Source organism: Hippopotamus amphibius, chromosome 9, assembly GCF_030028045.1.
Source record: "Hippopotamus amphibius kiboko isolate mHipAmp2 chromosome 9, mHipAmp2.hap2, whole genome shotgun sequence".
NCBI classification, from domain to species: domain Eukaryota; kingdom Metazoa; phylum Chordata; class Mammalia; order Artiodactyla; family Hippopotamidae; genus Hippopotamus; species Hippopotamus amphibius.
The window spans coordinates 61,700,814-61,718,831 of record NC_080194.1 but is presented as its reverse complement, the minus strand read 5'-3'; the positions used below and the strand labels follow the sequence as shown (position 1 = coordinate 61,718,831).

Sequence of the window (18,018 nt, the reverse complement as noted above, 5' to 3'; positions counted from 1 at the left end):
TAAATAGAGTATAACCTTTAAAAACTGTGTATCACCATATTGTTCACATGTAACTTCTGTAATATTGTACATCAACTATACTTCAATAAAAACTTTTAAAAAAACAAAAAAAAACAAAAAAAAAACACAGGTACACACACATTTTAAGAACTAGTCCATTTCTCTTCACAAATTTTTTTCCCTAAATAAAGAACACCTTTTTCCATGTTTCATTATCTGTTAGGTATCTCTTGATAAGATAAAAGGGACACTACGCTCACTTGAGGACCCACCCCCAATCCAAATTACCACAGTCCACTCATCAGCCTATATTAACCAATGTAAAGTGAGGCTCACTTAAAGAAAGTCAGCTAGATTATCCTCTGTAAATATCACTCTGTGACACCACATAGTATTGGGCAAATAAGTCACTTCTTAGTCCATATTTTAGCTTTTAAAATGCATCTTTCATTAATGGCGCCTATATTCAATGAGTCAGTAAAGACGTCAGAAAAATCTTAATGTAAATAGGTATACCTCATTGTGGATAAAAGCAACAAATACTAATGGTTTGATTTAACTTTCAGCTTTTTTAAAAAAATTTTTGTGTGTCATAAAATTACAAATTCCTTGACTTTTAGTTAGCTTCAATAATGAATAAATGAGAGTGAATATAAATGAGAGAACAAATGAGAGTATTAAAAACCATGAATAATACAAAATTAGTTTAAATTAGGTCTAGACATACACAGATTCCCTGCCCATTTATATCTACTAATTGGCCCCTACCGCAACTTTCTCTTCTTCTCCCCCAACATTCCTTATGTGGGCATTGTTCACACGCCCAGAGTTTTTGCTCCTATGCCCTTCCTTGGAGTAACTCAACACTCCCTAGGCACAGCACAATCAGATTTATATTATCCCTCCTCTGTCCTCCAGCATCTCCAAATCTAAAATTCTGCCAAACTAGACATTAAATCAACTATGGGAAGATAAAAATGCTTAATATCTGTAATTTAAATAAACTAATTGTATTTAATCCAGAATTTTTATATAAATGTTTTCAGACCCAGAAACCTTTAATTAGCATGTTTTCACTTGCTAGTTCAAAAAACTGAAGCTTATAAAGATAGTAAGTGATCACCTAAGCAGTGCCTCACATCAGCATCTAGCAGTAATTTAGAAATACTAAATTATTCAAATAGTACTTCCCTAAATATTAATAAGGGTGGATTGATGAAAGTATCTTGACATAAAAGCTAGATAAATGAACAACCTATTTCTTACAGTGTTTGGAAACGTAAATCGAGTTAATTCTATATGCAATTTTAAATGAATAGCAATAAATAACATCTGCAGCTAAAATGCAGTATTTACTATGTGTCAAGCTCAGTTCAAAATATTTTTTATTATTTAATTTAATCTTTGTATCACGCTTGGTGGTAAATATTACTATCTTCCTCCTTTCACACAGGTGGAATGAACTGAGGCACAGAGGATTAGGTCGCCCAGATCACCGAGTCAGCAGGTAAGGCAATCTGCTTCAGAGTCTGCACTCTTAACTGCCTTAATACAGTGTGTGGGGCATCAATGGATGATATTTATTCTTTTAATCTACACACGTCAAAAAGAATATCTACTCCCAGGGTTAGACACTGACAAAGGACTGTCACATGACATCTGTTAAATATTACAACGGATCACATCACTACCAGAAAAGTAATCTAAGAACAAGGAGACATGTAAAACGATGTATCTAAGGAAACCTAGGGAAAACAGCCACATACAGATTACCAGCTGAGAAACCACTGTGAGTCCCTTCCTGAAGCAATGGTGCCAGGCAGACAGTAAGCCTAAAAGGCAGAAAAGCAAGCATCATTGGCCCCTGCAAATAGCAGCTGTGGGCAAAAATACTGATAGACGTGCATGGATCTCTTCATGCATCTCCATGCTCCCTGCCAACATGAACGTGAAGAGTAATGTACCCACATCAGGCTTGTCCAGGCACATGTATGTCCCTGTGTGTGCTGGGAGAAGATTGAAAGATTATTACTAGAGATTAAACCTGGATTAATATCTGAAACAATGAACAGACAATTCAGATTCTATATTTATTTCATGATCAGAATTAAGTAAATATTATCATAGCTAAGTAATCAGGGAAAAAATTATTCCAGAAGGTGAAGTTCAGTAAATACTTGAATAAACTGCCAAACCGATTAAAGAATGAATCATTTAGCATCGTGATGAGTTTTGATTAAATATATGTAAACCAAGCTCCAAGTTTTTAAGTTGGTGACCTTTTTTTTTTTTCTATTTCAGATAATAGTTTACTTATTTTTTAGCCTGTTGCATACTAACTGGTAAAAAGAGTCAGATTACTTGGAAAGTAGAGGGTACTCCAAGCTTCACAGGAAGGATCAAGACACCAGTATACATCAGCTTTTAGGGAAGAGGATACCTAATAAAAATCTGGTACTTCCTTATTCTCTGAGAAGATGAGGCCCATTGCTTCAACCAATAAATATATTTGTGGCATCTAAGAAAAAGTCTGCCGCATTTAAGAAAGAATTATCAATATGGTAAAGAAGAATATAAAGAAATTGTTAAAATCATATCTAGCATGTAGTTATTTTGAAACCAACTTATTAAATATGAATAAATCCTTACATTTAAAGGATAGAAAACAGGAAACCAGGTGAGGGATTATCCACAAAGTATCTGACCCTGTTGATACAGAAACCAGATGAGGGATTATCCAAAAGTATCTGACCTGTTGATACATCATCAAGCAAAAAGAAGCACAACCAGATACTGATGCAGATACCTTATAGTCTGCACTTGGCAACAGCTCCCAGCCACAGCTGGGATACACGTGTAGCAGGTTTTTTTCTCTGACCCAGCTGGGAAGAGCCTGAGACATTATAGTGCAGGAGAGGCCCTAGTTAGTTAGGTTACGTTATTCAAGCTTTTCCAGAAATCCTAAAAAAGCTAACATTTTGTCTTTGACCTCCCAAATCTCGCCCATCATTCCCCCCATTCCTTTCACAATACCCAGCGAACTCCTATTCCTTACTTGGGATAATTTCCAGACTGAACGAAGGGTAGAATCTCGGAGTCTTGACTAGATGGTGGAAGTAGTAAATCTCGAAATCGTTCTGGCAGAAGAAAAATAAACATTAAGCTATGAAAAAAGTCACAACATAATTTCAAAATAGAATTATTTCCTATTCTTTTAATTTGTTAACTATTTTGACTGCATATATTGTACTAGAAATTTACCCACCATGTTATGTACTACTAAAATAGGTTTTTATTTCACTTTAGTGATTATGCATATTTTTCTAATTAAAATATCATAATAACTGCATACATAAAAATAGCATGTATTCATTGGTATAAACTAATACTAAAATCTTATAATTGAAACGTTCGAGGAAACATATATGACCAATAAAGATACCAAGAGATGCACAAACTCATTAGTAACCTGGGAAATGAGAATTAAAACCACACACCATAAGATAGCATTCGCATTATGTGGCATAATTGACAGAAATTAACTCCACAAAGACCAAAGGTTAGGATTGCATCAACATAAGCTCATATATTTCTGGTGGAAATGCAAGTTGGTGCAATAGCTTTGAAAAACAATTCAGTACTACCTTTTAAGTTTCAACTTTTGCATATCCTATGAGCCAATATTTCATTTCCGAGGTATATACTCTACAGAAACTTTCAAATATGTCTCAGGAAGCAAGAAAAAGATATTTATAGCAACACTGTTCAGAACAACATAAATGGAAACAGCTCAATTGCCTAAGCACAGGAGAATGGAAAATTCACACGATGGAATATTCCTTGAAGTGAAACAATGAATTCAGCTACAAACAAAAACATAGTATGATGTTGAGTGAAAAAATAATGCCAGCAGCTTACATATAGGGTATTATTTTTGGTTGAGTTAAAAACTAACTAAGCAATGTGTTGTCTGAGTATGTTACATATGAAACAAAGCAAACCAGTGAAAAAAGGGATGATAATACACAATTTGGGATAATGGTTACCTTTTAGGAGGAATGAGAGGATGAAACAGGAGAAAAGCAAAAAGCTAGGTGTAAGAAAGTGTGAATAATGTCCTATGTATTCATTATAGCATCATAAATCAGTGAATGAATGAATGAATGAATGAGAGCCAGGAACTGTCCAATGATGGACATGAACCAAGAATTTGATTAATACAATTCTGTGCTCATGAATTCATAATGAAAGAAAGGAGAAAAGGAGGAAAAGAAAGAGGAAGAGGAAGAGACAGGGAGGAAGGAAGGGAGACAGGAAACAGAAAAAAGAAGGGAAGAAAGGAGTGTAGAGAAAGGAAGAATCCTCAGTTCTACCTTAGAAATATAACGAAAAGCTATCTGCATTGATATAGTAATCTCTCACTCTAATACTGATCCCACATTTCCAGCATTAGACAGTCATTATCTCTGAGTCATCCCTAGGGAAGCCTTCCTTGAGCCTTCCTCTTATTTTCTCTCTTCCTGCCAAATCTGGAATGGATGGCCCTACTGGGTACTCCTAGTACACCCTGTGCTTACACTCTCATGGAATCTATCAATCATATTACATTTTTATTGTTATACACATTTGTCTACCCACCCCTTCCCCTCCTCCTAGTAGACAGGTATTGTGCCACCAGGATACAGAACACTATCTGATACATATTAAGGTGCTAGATAAATATTCATTGAAAGACTATTTCCAATTTCCATTTTTACTGGATACAGAAAACTGTTTGCCAAGGTTAATCTCAGTGCATTTTAGAAGAGCCCCACTGGTCATCGATCAACCATAAAAAGCCAGAGGACCTGTCCTCTAGCCTTGACAGAGTCACACCATCAGGCTGAGACAGAGTACAAAGCTGAAACTCTGCATTGCAGTAAATCCGTCACTAACTGAAGGTGAGCAATTTCCACAAAATACTGAAAATCTACACTTGATGACAATCACTGTTTCTAGGCTACTGAATAGCTAGATGTTAAACATTTATGAGCACAGTGGTTACCAAGTATGGTTGAGAAGCAGGATGTGGATTTTATCTTCATATTTATTGAAATACATCAAATCAGATGTTTGACCTCTACTCTACATTTTGTTTTCACCACTCTGATAGTTCTTACAATACACTTGGAGTTAAGAAAATTCAGAGGTGGCTGTACCCTACAGTCCACAGATCCAAGAAAACATACGTTATTTTTTCTCCTTTAGGCACACTTAATCCTTAATTTGAGTTCATACTTTTTGAAATTAAATTCTATTATTAACTGATATGCTGTTATTTTTCATCAACAAAATTAATGTTTATTTCAATGAAATGACTAGTAAATTTTTCTGATGACATGACCCCTGCTTTTCAGTCTACTTCCCAATTTATGTAGCATTCCATTAAATGAGTATTTTTCAGTGTTTCTCTTTTTCCTTCTTTTGCCCTCCATTTGCACCTTTCCTAAAATGGGTCTTGAAAAATAAAACCAAAACCCAACAGCAAACATGAACTTTACACATCAAGTAAAGAACTATTCAAACCATTAAATATGGTGTGTCCTTGGGTGCTAAAGAATAATATAGGTTAAAGTTTTACTGAATGATTCCCAAAGTGATTTAAATGAAAAGAAAAATCATAATTATTAATAAAAAACAATCATAATATAATACAGCTATAGATTATCCTTGTTTATATAATCACAAAACCCATTTAATTGTAAATCTGGAAGAAAATCTCTGGAAATGACATTACATCAATAGGACTAAAAAACAAACGAATAAAAAACAAACAAAAAACCACCCCCCTACACACACAGCAAAGGTAGCACATAAGGGATCATTTATAAAGCTACCCAAACTATGAAATCTTTAATTAACATTCCTACATCTGGAGCAACCTTTAATCTGAGTATCATAAACGCAAGGAATACCGAGTGAACATGAAGACTCTTGAGTAGCTATCACGACTGTCAAAAAAACGTTCACATAGGGCTTCCTAGGTGGCGCAGTGGTTAAGAATCCGCCTGCCACTGCAGGGGACACAGGTTCGATCCCTGCTCCAGGAAGATCCCACATGCCACGGAGCAACTAAGCCCGTGAGTCACAACTATTGAGCCCACATGCTGCAACTACTGAAGCCCACATGCCTAGAGCCCATGTTCCGCAACAAGAGAAGCCATGGCAATGATGAGCCTGCACACACAACAAAGAGTAGCCCTCACTCACCGCAACTAGAGAAAGCCCGCGCACAGCAATGAAGATCCAACACAGCCAATAAATAAATAAATAAATAAATAAATAAATAAAAATTAAAAGAGAAAAAGTTCACATATACACAAACAGGAAATATACACAGTACCTTAAAACTGTCCTTTTTAAAATTTCTATTTTTATGCCATATTTATAAATTCCTAAATGAGAACAATTAACTTTTTCCCATAAAAGTGTATAATGATTGCTTGTTTTTTCTTTATGAGGATAAAAATAAATGATAAAAATTGTCCTTAGAAAAGTCCAAGTAAATGAAAAATTGTTTCTAATGCTTACATTAACCCTAATTCAGTCTCCTAAATTTCAACTAATTAGTATCCTATCCTTTATCTGATGCTAAGAAAAAGAACAAAATAAATTGATATTTCCTTTGTTAAGTAGCAAAAATTGTAAAATAATACTTCTTTTCTTAGAGTAAAATGTCAGACCAGCTGATCTGCTTTCTCAGTAGGCCCAAAATCTATTTCTTAAGAAAATGGCAGTTACCCAAAAACTAGAGCTCAGTCCTTTCACAAGGCTTCTTAGAAGAATTTCATTAAAGCCACTGAAAAGAAGCAGAGGATTTTCAGCAAAGTGATATTTTGATGAGCTGACTAATGATGTGATAATGTCTGACCACAATTTTCTACCAGTGGGGGATATATCTTAATTAACACAAGTTTTTGTAGCCTTTCACCCACCCTTTCTTTCCCTCATTCAATCAACAAAAGGATTCTGAGGCTACCAGACCTGGCTGACATTCTGCACACAATTACAGTAATTTGGGTTCCCTGGACAACCAATTGTGAGACAATATACTTATTTATTTGAAAATGAAGATGAGAAAAATAAAATACTCTTTCCAATTCTAATTTAAACTTTTTTGTACATTTACCATGACTCAAATTCTTTATTTTCCCTTTTGTGGAAAACAGGCAACTTGCCACCTTCCCCAACATGCAGAATGTAACAAATGCAATAAAAACTTGCATAACAAAAAACAGTATGCATATATATTCCTGGAATGAGAAAAAATAAAGTCTTCTCCCTACCACTATAATAAAAAGGAAGAAAAAAAGAAAAAAGCACAGTCAGCAGGTAGCCTCCAGCTGTTGGTTACATCAGAGTCTGCCTCAGGTGCCGGGGAAATGCCTTTCCCAGAAGAGCTCAAATCCAGTGACCGAACAAGGCAGGGGTAGTTTAGCTGTACACAGGCAAATCTGATGGATAATATCTGCTCCGGACCTTCCCACCACTTTGGCTGAGGCTTCATAGACACTACAAGGTGATTCAACTTTTTTCCTCTACCCAATCTCACTGCCCTCCTCTTCCCTTCACAGGTATAGATCCCTAATAAGCATTTTACATTCACAAATTACTTCTCAGAGTCAGTTTCTGGTAAAGCCAACCTGCAATAGGTGAGCTTGACAGACCTCCACTTTGTACTTAGAGCTTCTGCCATGTACTTGGTTAGTACTGGGCGAGATGCATGTACATAGAGTTAAGTCAGAATAAGTCATTTCCTTTCCAGCTGCTTCCAGAGATAACATAACTAATACCCTCACTGCAATACAGATGCTCATTGTTAAGATGAATTGCTCTCAGAAATGCCCTCAGACACACACACCTTGGGACAAGTAATACCATCTAATCTGGGCTGATGATAGGAGAAACAAACAAGTGGCCTTTCAGGTCACATGGTATACTAGCCAGTTGCACCATGCCCCCTGCTGCAATCCATAAGATGCACACAGCCATCAAGCTCTCAGGTGACAATGTCAGTGGGAAATGTAGAAAATTATAATTTAGGTTGATATGAAAATGTATAGGAAATAGAGGTTAAACACTCTAATGTATAGAGTAGCCTAAACACACTTATACTGGTTTTGTCCTTTATCATGAAATGTAATAACTCATTTCAACAATAAAAGCTAAGAAAAGATAATGATTAACTTAAAAGTAAATACTAAATTTGTCTTTTTCAGGAAAGTTGGTAAAGAACATGTAACTTGAACAAAATGTTTGCATTTTGCCATCCACCCTGGAAGCCAAAACAATGTCACTGAACACATGAAAACACTCAAATCTATTGATAACGAATCAGCATATACTTCAAAAGTTATTCACTATTTTATGAAAACTCTGTCCAATGATGATAATTTAACACACATATGTAGAAGATGCAGTTAGGTAATCAATGTCATGAAAAAAATGTAACTTGATTGTAACTGGGATCCAGGTGACTTGGTCTTTGTGCATAGTGTCAAACTATTCATCAAAAGATAATAAGGCTGTTCTAATTTTATAGAATTGCTCAAAATCTGACCATCAATACATGCGAGGGTGAGTAGGAGTGAGAAGAGAGTATATTCTAAGTGTCCACAAACATCTTAAACTCCCTTACTCTCCTTGCACGATCTCAACATTCTCTACTGCAAGGCAAAGTTTTTCCCCCAAAGGTCTCTAGCTTGTATTTTCATGTTAGGAAGAATAGGTACTTGTTTCATTTTTTTTTTTCTCTCCTAACTTTCCTTTCTACACCAACTTCCTGTTCTTCTTGCTTGCTTTTTTTTTTTTTTAAATGAAACTTAATCCCTTTCAATGAAACTTCTCTCTCACTTCTCTAGTTATTATTCTATCCACCTCCTTCAATGTATCACAAAAACCCAATAATATCAATAGTTCCTAAAGACATCTTTCTCTTTGGAAAGGAAATTATACAGAAGAAAGTAAGCTGGTCAAGTCCATGTTCTGGTTCATGAGTTAGGGCCTGGGGGTGAGGTGTTCAAACATATAAGCTTTAACAATTTTTATACAAATACAAAAGAATGGGGTCTACCTATTGGGGTTAAAGAAGAAACAAGGGCATGGATGAAGAGGTAAATTTAGGACTAATAAGACATGAGAAATGTTCCTTTTAACCTAAAAGTACAAAACACCAAGAGTAAACTAAGAAACAAAACTAATACAAAGGAGGGGGGGGAAAGGAGATTATATTGATAAGGGGATTCTGACAGTGGTTAAGCATACTTACTCAATTCATGCATTCTGGAATTAGGGTGGATTCAAAGACCCACTGTGCCTATGACAATACAGCCTAAAGCCAAAACTCTATTAACTTTCTATTAGATCTTACTGGTCTACTGTACTAAGGTTTTGGTTCCTCAGAAAATGGTGTCACCATAGAGTCAATGTTTAGTTCCCCCCAAGCTGAATACTTCTCTTTCACCCATGAGCAGTCACCCTGCCAAATGGCTCCAAACACCCTGCCAAATGGCTACAGGGTAAGAGGATTATTTTACAGTTTAGTTTTTGACATGTAGTAGGGTTTTTTTCCTCAAAGGGACTTGACTGTCCCTTTATTATACGTGTTCAGAATCTATAAACTGACTCAGATCTAGGAACTGGATGAGGGCTGTGACTCTACTGAGATGATTCAGGTTATGCCTCTATGTGCCAATCACTGAGCTTTCTTTTCATTTGTACAAATCAAGCAAGAATCTACTAGGTTGTCCATCTACTTGAGTCCTAAGAACACCATGGTCAGTTAGTCAACACCAAAGATCTCAACAGGTCAGTCCATTCTGATCACTGTTCCAGACATGCTGCCCGTAATGGTAACCACACCCAGCTTGACTTGATCAGTTAGGTGCTGCCTCTTAACCTCTGCCTCTCAGGGACCTCATCATCTCCACTGAGTTCAAGAAGCCCAGTGATAGTTTCTCTCGCTTGTCATTCTCAGCCTGCAAACTGTCACCATAGAGCTTTTCAAAGGTTCTAGAATGCCTATCACAAATGTATTTCTCAAAGCTGTAGTGAAAGAATCCTTCACAGGCATTTAGTTAAGATGTTGACAGCCATCATATATAATAAGTTCTCTCCAGCTTTCCAATCTCTCTAAAGTGTTGGATAACTTTATCTACACTGTATCTAGGAAGTCTATAAGCATATATACCATAGAGTCAAGAATAAATATGGTGAAGGATTTGAGATGGAAGTTTAAAAGGCATTAACTTTTATTTTATCTGTATCTTGTTTGTATTTTGAAGAGAACTTATATAAGAGTATTAATTTTTTAAAAGATAGATGTGTATACTATCACACACACATGCCTTCAAGGATACCTGTCATTCATACTCGCTACAGTACAGTTTTTGTAACATTAGCCACTCCTCTACTTCCTGAGGAAGACATAACACTGACGCAGAAACAGTGTGCGTGCTTGCACATACAGATACACACATGCTGCTTAAAAGAGAAGGTACAAATTAATTTTCCCCATAATATTTAGGAAGTACTTTTTAAATATGCAGACAAAATTTGCATACCTAAAAATTATTTTTGCAGCAAACATTTATGATCATGTACTAAAACTCAGGAAACAAGTTAGGTTCTCAATAAACTAAAGGTCTAGTAAGGAAGACATATAAATTATCAACAGAGATGTACACTGCAAATAAATGATAAATGCATACTCTAACAGTTCAGGAGAATAAACCAACAACTTTGCCTGGATACATCACTAATAAAAAGTAGAAGAGGCAGGGAGGTTTTATAAAAACATGAAATAAACCAAACAGAAGTCCTTGTGAATACTTTTGGTAACATTTTTGATGTCTTCTGCATAAGCAGTTAAAGCATCCTTTATTCATTTATTCACTCACTCAACAAACTTCCATTAAGTACCTATTATTTGTCATACACTACGAACAAAACAAATTCTAATTCTCAAGGGCAGCCCTGTTTATCACAAGGAAATGCCAGGACAACAAAAGAACTGCGGTGTAATTACAGCCATGAGGGGGCTCAGGGCAGGCCGCCCCAGAATGTGCCACTTCGGTATGTAGATTATCTCAAGCTGAAGACAATCAAGGCCCAACAGACTCAAGAAGAGCTTTTTACCGCCCCCTTAACTACCTAAAAGAATTTAGATAAGCGGCCTTAACAGGAAGAGAGGTATTACCAGAGGTAACTTTTTACACCAGAAAGACATCTGCCTGGCTTGGAAAACAGTTATTTACCAAACATTCGCTCTTCCCATCTTCCTGTGAATTGTCTTCCTCCTCTGTGAAGACCCCTACCCGCTTCTCCTTAGCTCAGTCTGGCATAGAGCCTCAACTGCCTGACTACCAGGGAGCCTCATCGCTTTGGGGTTCCCATACATACGAAATTAAATTTTTTTTCTTGTTAATCTGGCTTAGGTCAGTTTAAATATTAGGCCAGCCAAAGAATCCAGATGGGAAGAAGGAAAAAGTTTTCCTCCCCTATCTGCTTGAAAAGGAATTTAGAATGTAATTACAAAATTACTTAAAGAGGGAAAGAAAAGCTATTCGCATGGGGATGCAAAGAAATTAATGGTTTGTCAAAATTTGCTGTTTCATTTTCCTTAGGAAAAGAAATATGTACACTAATCTTAGGAGAAGCAAATTACTTCAAAAAAAGAGGATTAAAGGGCAAATTTAGAGAGAAGTACATCCAAACCAACTAGAATGATACAGAGTATAAATTTTCCTTTTCTGAAAAGTTTAAATCAAGTGAATGTTCTTTATTACCATGGTAACTCAGTATTGAATAACAATAGTTGCTATTTAAAATATTGCTTTCAAAGCAACATCAAAGGCATTCAAATTAATACTGTTTTAGATAAATCAGAAAATTTAGTTGCAGAGCAAGAATATTTTCCTATTAAAGATATAGGCAAATCTTCTGTTGATAAAATTCAAATGGAAATGGACTGCAGTTTTAGAAGAAAAAACAATCATCTGCATGCTCTGGTTATATAAAACCACCTTCCCCACAAATATTAAGGCCAATGTCAAAGGAATACAAGAAACCAGAATCTTATACTTGTCTTATTCAAGTGGGGGAGAAAACAAGTCCACACTTGTAACTCAGAAGATAAGAACATAGAACACAATGTATACAACCAGAGCTAATAAATGAATATGAATCCTAATAGGAGCTAGAAAGAAAACAAACATAAAAATCCCATATTTGGCATTTATCCTCTACTATATTCCCTGTGAGATTTTTTCAACTATCCCTCAATTAATCTGTTATCATTTCTACCCTATGTGGAATTAAATTATCCACATATTAGAATATATTTCTCTGAAAAGAATTATACAGCTTTACATCAGCAATGAGCTGGGAAATGAGAAAATTATATCAATGCAACACGTTGTAGGTGAGGAAACGAAAAACCATACTGGCTGATTGACTGGCCCAGAGCCATATGGCTAGCAAGAGCCAAAGAGATTTAAAAAAACAAAACAAAACAAACAAACAAAAAACAGAAACAAAAACAAACCTCCAAAACTCACAGTCAAGTGTTCTTTCCACTGCATTATATTGCCTCATTCTTGGGAGAGAAAATACTGTACTCTCTTTTCTCCCCTCCTCTCACCCTTATTTCCTGCTTGCCTAAGGATTATATTAGAAGAGAAAAACGCAGCAGGGTCATATATAATCTGCGTGCCTCCACTCCTGGTACTTTCAACAGTGTAAGGTCTGGAGGTAGGCAATGCAATATTACACAAAGTAAAACTACTTAATGGATGCTTTCATTTTCAGAGCAAGCCCAGTGATAAAAGTCTATTCCTTTAATATTCATTACTCTAGTTCTTACTTGTTAAACATACTATTAAAAAAAAAACATCAAAGCAGCTTTTGAAAGAACTGCAAACAGACTTGTTGGCCTCTAAATACATCAATGAATCAATGTCTATAAATGGCTTTTTTATAAAATATGAATTCTCTTCTATTGTCACTGAGGCTAAACTACAAAAATTGACAGGGTGAAAAAAAAAAAAACAAAAAGAACAGAAGTTCAAGGAAAGTGAAAACAAGTAACAGAGGCATTTTTAGATGTACACATTATTGCTACTAAGCTTTCCATAGTCTACTTCTTAAGGAAAATGTTTTCTTTTCATTTGTCATAGCAAATGCACTTTTTTGACAACGTTGGCATTCAACAAAAGAAACACCTCAAAGTGATCAAGGCTCAGCTTGATACTAATTCAGTTCTGCTTTCTGCACAAACTCAATACCCCCTGGGTGCATATTCAAGAAGAAATATGCAATTTTATCCAAGATCCAAAGAAACTGAAGGGTTTTTTTTTAATGTTTTTATAAAGTTCTAACCTAAACCCTGGGCAAACAAAGTTAACAGCGTGAAATATATGGTCGTTTGAAACCTAACAAAACCAACCTTGCAGTGGGAGTCTTCTCTGTTCTTAAATACAGGACCTCCTGATCAAAGATCAAGTCTACGAATAATGGATTAGAGACAGGCAAAAAACAAACATATGAATTCATTTTCCTTCATTAGGTTGTTTTATTGGACAAATTTGGGTTTTCCCTCATCTCTCCGTTTTTTTTTTTCACATGTGCATTCCTGATGCCAGGACTGCTATACCTTCCTTTAATTAAACCCTGTCCAAGATTTCTGGGCCAACTCAGATTCCCATTCCTTGAAGAGGCCTTCGAAAACTATGCCTACCAGTAATAATTTTTTTTTTTCAGCGTAATAAGGTTAGGTACTGAAGCAGAGATTCTTAATCTCCTGTGGACTATAGAATGAAGTCTAATTTGTTTGGCTTGGTGTGCAATATTCTTTAAATAACTGGCTGCTACGTATCTCTGCAGCCTTATCATCTAATATTTCTATGAATTCTAAGCTCATCTGCATTCACATCTTATTGTTTGCTATGACATCATGCCTTTTATAGCAATGTGTTCTTTCTTCCTACAGTGCCCTTTTCTGCCTAGAAAGTTCCTATTTTAACCTCTATATTCCAGCTGAAATGTACCTCACCATGCCCATGTAAATTTTCTGATTTCCTATGGCAGGGTAAGTTGCATACTCTTAAAGAATCCTAATTGTATATCCTTGAGAGTAAAATGTCAATACTTTGCACCCTCCCCAGCAACAGACATTATTAATAAAGAAAATCTTTGTTAATTGATAGGTAAAATATAATATTATAGATATTCTAATTAATGTTTATTTAAATATTATTATGATTTGCTCTGTTCACATAGTTTATTCATCTCTTCCTTCAGCTTATTTCTTATTGAATTAAAGGAGCTCTCCACATACTGAAGGTAGTGTGTATTTGCTATAAATGGATTTTTGTAGTTCAATTTCCTTTAATTTTTTGGCATGATTTAAAAATTTTTATGTAGTTAAATCTACTTACTTTTCTCTGTGAATTATTCCACAGTAGAATGGCTTTTCATATGGAGAGTTTAATTTCTATACTTTCTTCTGATGCCTTTACAGATTAACTTTTTTATGTTAAAGTACTTAACCTATATGGAAGTAATTTTTGGTCATCAGAAGTAAAGAGTGATAGCTAAGTGTCAAATGCTTAACTGTTTACAAACTAACACTTCATATTGATTTATGGAGCTTCATTTATTATATCATATGTGTTTTCATGTATTATAGGGTCTGTTTCTAGGCTATTTTCCTTTGTTAATATATTTCTTAACGCTTTTGCTCTAGTGCCACAGTGCTTAAACTACTTGAACTTTATAGGAGGCAGTGTAGTAAATTATAAATTAGCACATGCTTTAGCATAAGATGAGCCTGAGTTCAAATCTCAACTCATCTACTTAATAGCTTCATGTTCCTAGCCATATTATTTAGCCTTGTAAATTCTTAGCTTGTTTGTAAAGTTTATTTCACTTTATAACATGTTTTAATAGAGCCAGTCCTATCTTGTTATTCAAATTTTCCTAGATTTTCTTGTTACTCATTTTTAATTTTCTTCAAATAATTAATATGATTTTTTATCTTGAATTCTGATTTTAATTGAAATTATGTTAAGGCTGTAAATTATTTTGGGAAGAATTAAGAGTTTTAAATATATTGCCTTTACATCTAGAAAAACTGCATGTCCTTCTTAACTATGCTATTCTTTTTAAAAAAAAGTCTTTAATTTTCTTCATATCACTTGATTCTCAGTTCTCATTGAAGTTATATCATTTTTTTTTCCTCTGTGACTTCATCTTAATATGGAAAAAATGGTAAACACCAAATGGATTCCTTTGATAGGCTTAGGAAATTTTTTTGTTAGAAGTTTACATTATAAAGGCCAACTCCTTTAGCTAAATAAACAAGTAAACATAATATGTAATAAATAACAATTAAGAACATTTTTTAAAAGATGATTAGGAAAATCTTTTCTCTGTTTCCGCTCTTTGGAAAAAGCAACAATAGTAGTCTTTATGTACATAAATTCATTCCCAGAACTAAAAAAAAAAAAAAAAAGATAAAGATAAATTGCCATTTCTATTGGGTTTGCATCTTAACCCTGGTTGTCTTTTCCACTATGCTCGCTTACAACTCTGAAAGTCTGTATGGTTAAGTACTATATCTTAACCAGCAAGGACATAATATTCCAAACCACCACTGAATAATTCACCATTCTAGCAGCAACAAAAGGTTTTCATTGTTATTGTGAAAATATAAGAGGAATACATCGCAAATGAGAAGAAGGAGCTGGTGGAAAAAGGATGACAAGTCACTTGACTATTCCTGAAGGACAGTCTAACTCTTAAAATGTATTTTCTGAGAAGGACATGCGCTCACTCCCTCTTACAAGAGCACTGGAATTACAACAAACTGCTGAAGAATCATCAACAGAAAGATACTAGAACTCACCAAAAAAGACACCCCACATCCAGAGACAAAGGAGAAGCCACAGTGAGACGGTAGGAGGGGTGCAATCATGGTAAAATCAAATCCCATAAATGCTGGGGAGGTGACTCACAAACTGGAGAACACTTATACCACAGAAGTCCACCCACTAAAGTGAGGGTTCTGAGCCCCATGTTAGGCTTCCCAACCTGGAAGCCCAGCAATGGGAGGAGGAATCCCCAGAGAATCAGACTCTGAAAGCCAGCAGGATATGATTGCAGGACCTCCACAGAACTGGGGGAAACAGAGACTCCACTCTCGAAGGGCACACAAAAAAGTGTGCTCACCAGGACCCAGGGGGAAGGAGCAGTGACTCCACAGGAGACTGAACCAGACCTACCTGCTGGTGTTGGAGGGTTGCCTGCAGAGGTGGGGGGCAGCTGTGGCTCATCGAGGAGACAGGGGCACTGGCAGCAGGGGTTCTGGGAAGTGCTCATTGGCGTGTGCCCTCCCAGAGTCCACCATAAGCCTCACCAAAGAGCCTGTAGGCTCCAGGGCTGGGTTGCCTCAGGCCAAACAATCAACAGGGTGGGAACACCGCCCCACCCATTGGCAGACAAGCAGATTCAAGTTTTACTGAGCTCCACCCACCCAGCCCTACCCACCATCAGTCCCTCCCATTAGGAAGCACACATGAGCCTCCTAGACAGCTTCCTCCACAGGAGGGCAGACAGGAGTATCAAGCAGTATCAGCAGTATTTCATCTTGTGGAACTGAAAACCACAGCCACAGAAAGAGAAAATGAAAAAGCAGAGGACTTTGTACCAGATGAAGGGACAGGATAAAACCCCAGAAAAACAACTAAATGAAGAGGAGATAGGCACCCTTCCAGAAAAAGAATTCAGAATAATGATGGTGAAGATGATCCAGGACTTTGAAAAAAAGACTGGATGCAAAGATCGAAAAGTTTACCAAAGACCTAGAAGAATTAAAGAGCAAACAAACAGATATGCAACACAATAACTGAAATGAAATATACACTAGAAGGAACCAATAGCAGATTAACTGAGGCAGAAGGGTGAATAAGTAACCTGGAAGACAGAATGGTGATAATCACTGATGTGGAAAAGAATAAAGAAAAAAGAATGAAAAGAACTGAAGACAGCCTAAGAGACCTCTGGGACAATGTTAAATGCACCAACATTCGCATTATAGGGGTCCCAGAAGGAGACGCGAGAGAGAAAGGACCTGAGAAAATATTGGAAGAGATTATAGTTGAAAACTTCCCTAACATGGGAAAGGAAATAGCTACCCAAGTGCAGGAAGCATAGAGAGTCCCAGGCAGGATAAACCCAAGGAGAAACATGTCAAGACACACTGTAGTCAAATTGACAAAAATTAAAGACAGAGAAATGTTATTAAAAGCAACAAGGGAAAAATGACAAATAACATACAAGGGAACTCCAGTCAGGTTAACAGCTGATTTCTCAGCAGAAACTCTGCAAGCCAGAAGGGAGTGGCATGATATATTTAAAGTGATGAAAGGGAAGAACCTACAACCAAGAATACTCTCTCCAGCAAGGATCTCATTCAGATTCAATGGAGATATCAAAAGCTTTACAGACAAGCAACAGCTAAGAGAATTCAGCACCACCAAACCAGCCCTACAACAAATGCTAAAGGAACTTCTCTAAGCGGGAAACAGAAGAGAAGAAAAGGACCTACAAAAACAAAAACAAAACAATTAAGAAAATGGTAATAGGAACATACATCTCGATAATTACCTTGAATGTAAATGGACTAAATGCATCAACCAAAAGACACAGACTGGCTGAATGGATACAAAAACAAGACCCATATGTATGCTGTCTCCGAGAGACCCACTTCACACCTAGGGACATGTGCAGACTGAAAGTGAGGGGATGAAAAAAAGATATTCCATGAAAATGAAAATCAAAAGAAAGCTGGAGTAGCAATAGTCATATCAGATAAAATAGACTTTAAAATAAAAAATGTTACAAGAGACAAGAAAGGACATTACATAAAGATCAAGGGATCAATCCAAGAAGAGGAGATAACAATTACAAATATATACGCAC

At 36.0% G+C, this 18,018-nt stretch overlaps 1 protein-coding gene across 2 annotated transcripts in view; it reads right to left on the bottom strand.

The window, feature by feature from the left end:
- Positions 1–18,018, bottom strand: part of NOX4 (NADPH oxidase 4) — a 155,432-nt gene that overhangs the window by 49,366 nt on the left and 88,048 nt on the right. For both annotated transcript variants that reach the window (XM_057750659.1, XM_057750660.1), the window contains exon 13: positions 3,056–3,137. In XM_057750659.1, coding sequence (XP_057606642.1) covers positions 3,056–3,137 — 82 coding nt within the window. The remainder of the gene's footprint in view (positions 1–3,055; positions 3,138–18,018) is intronic.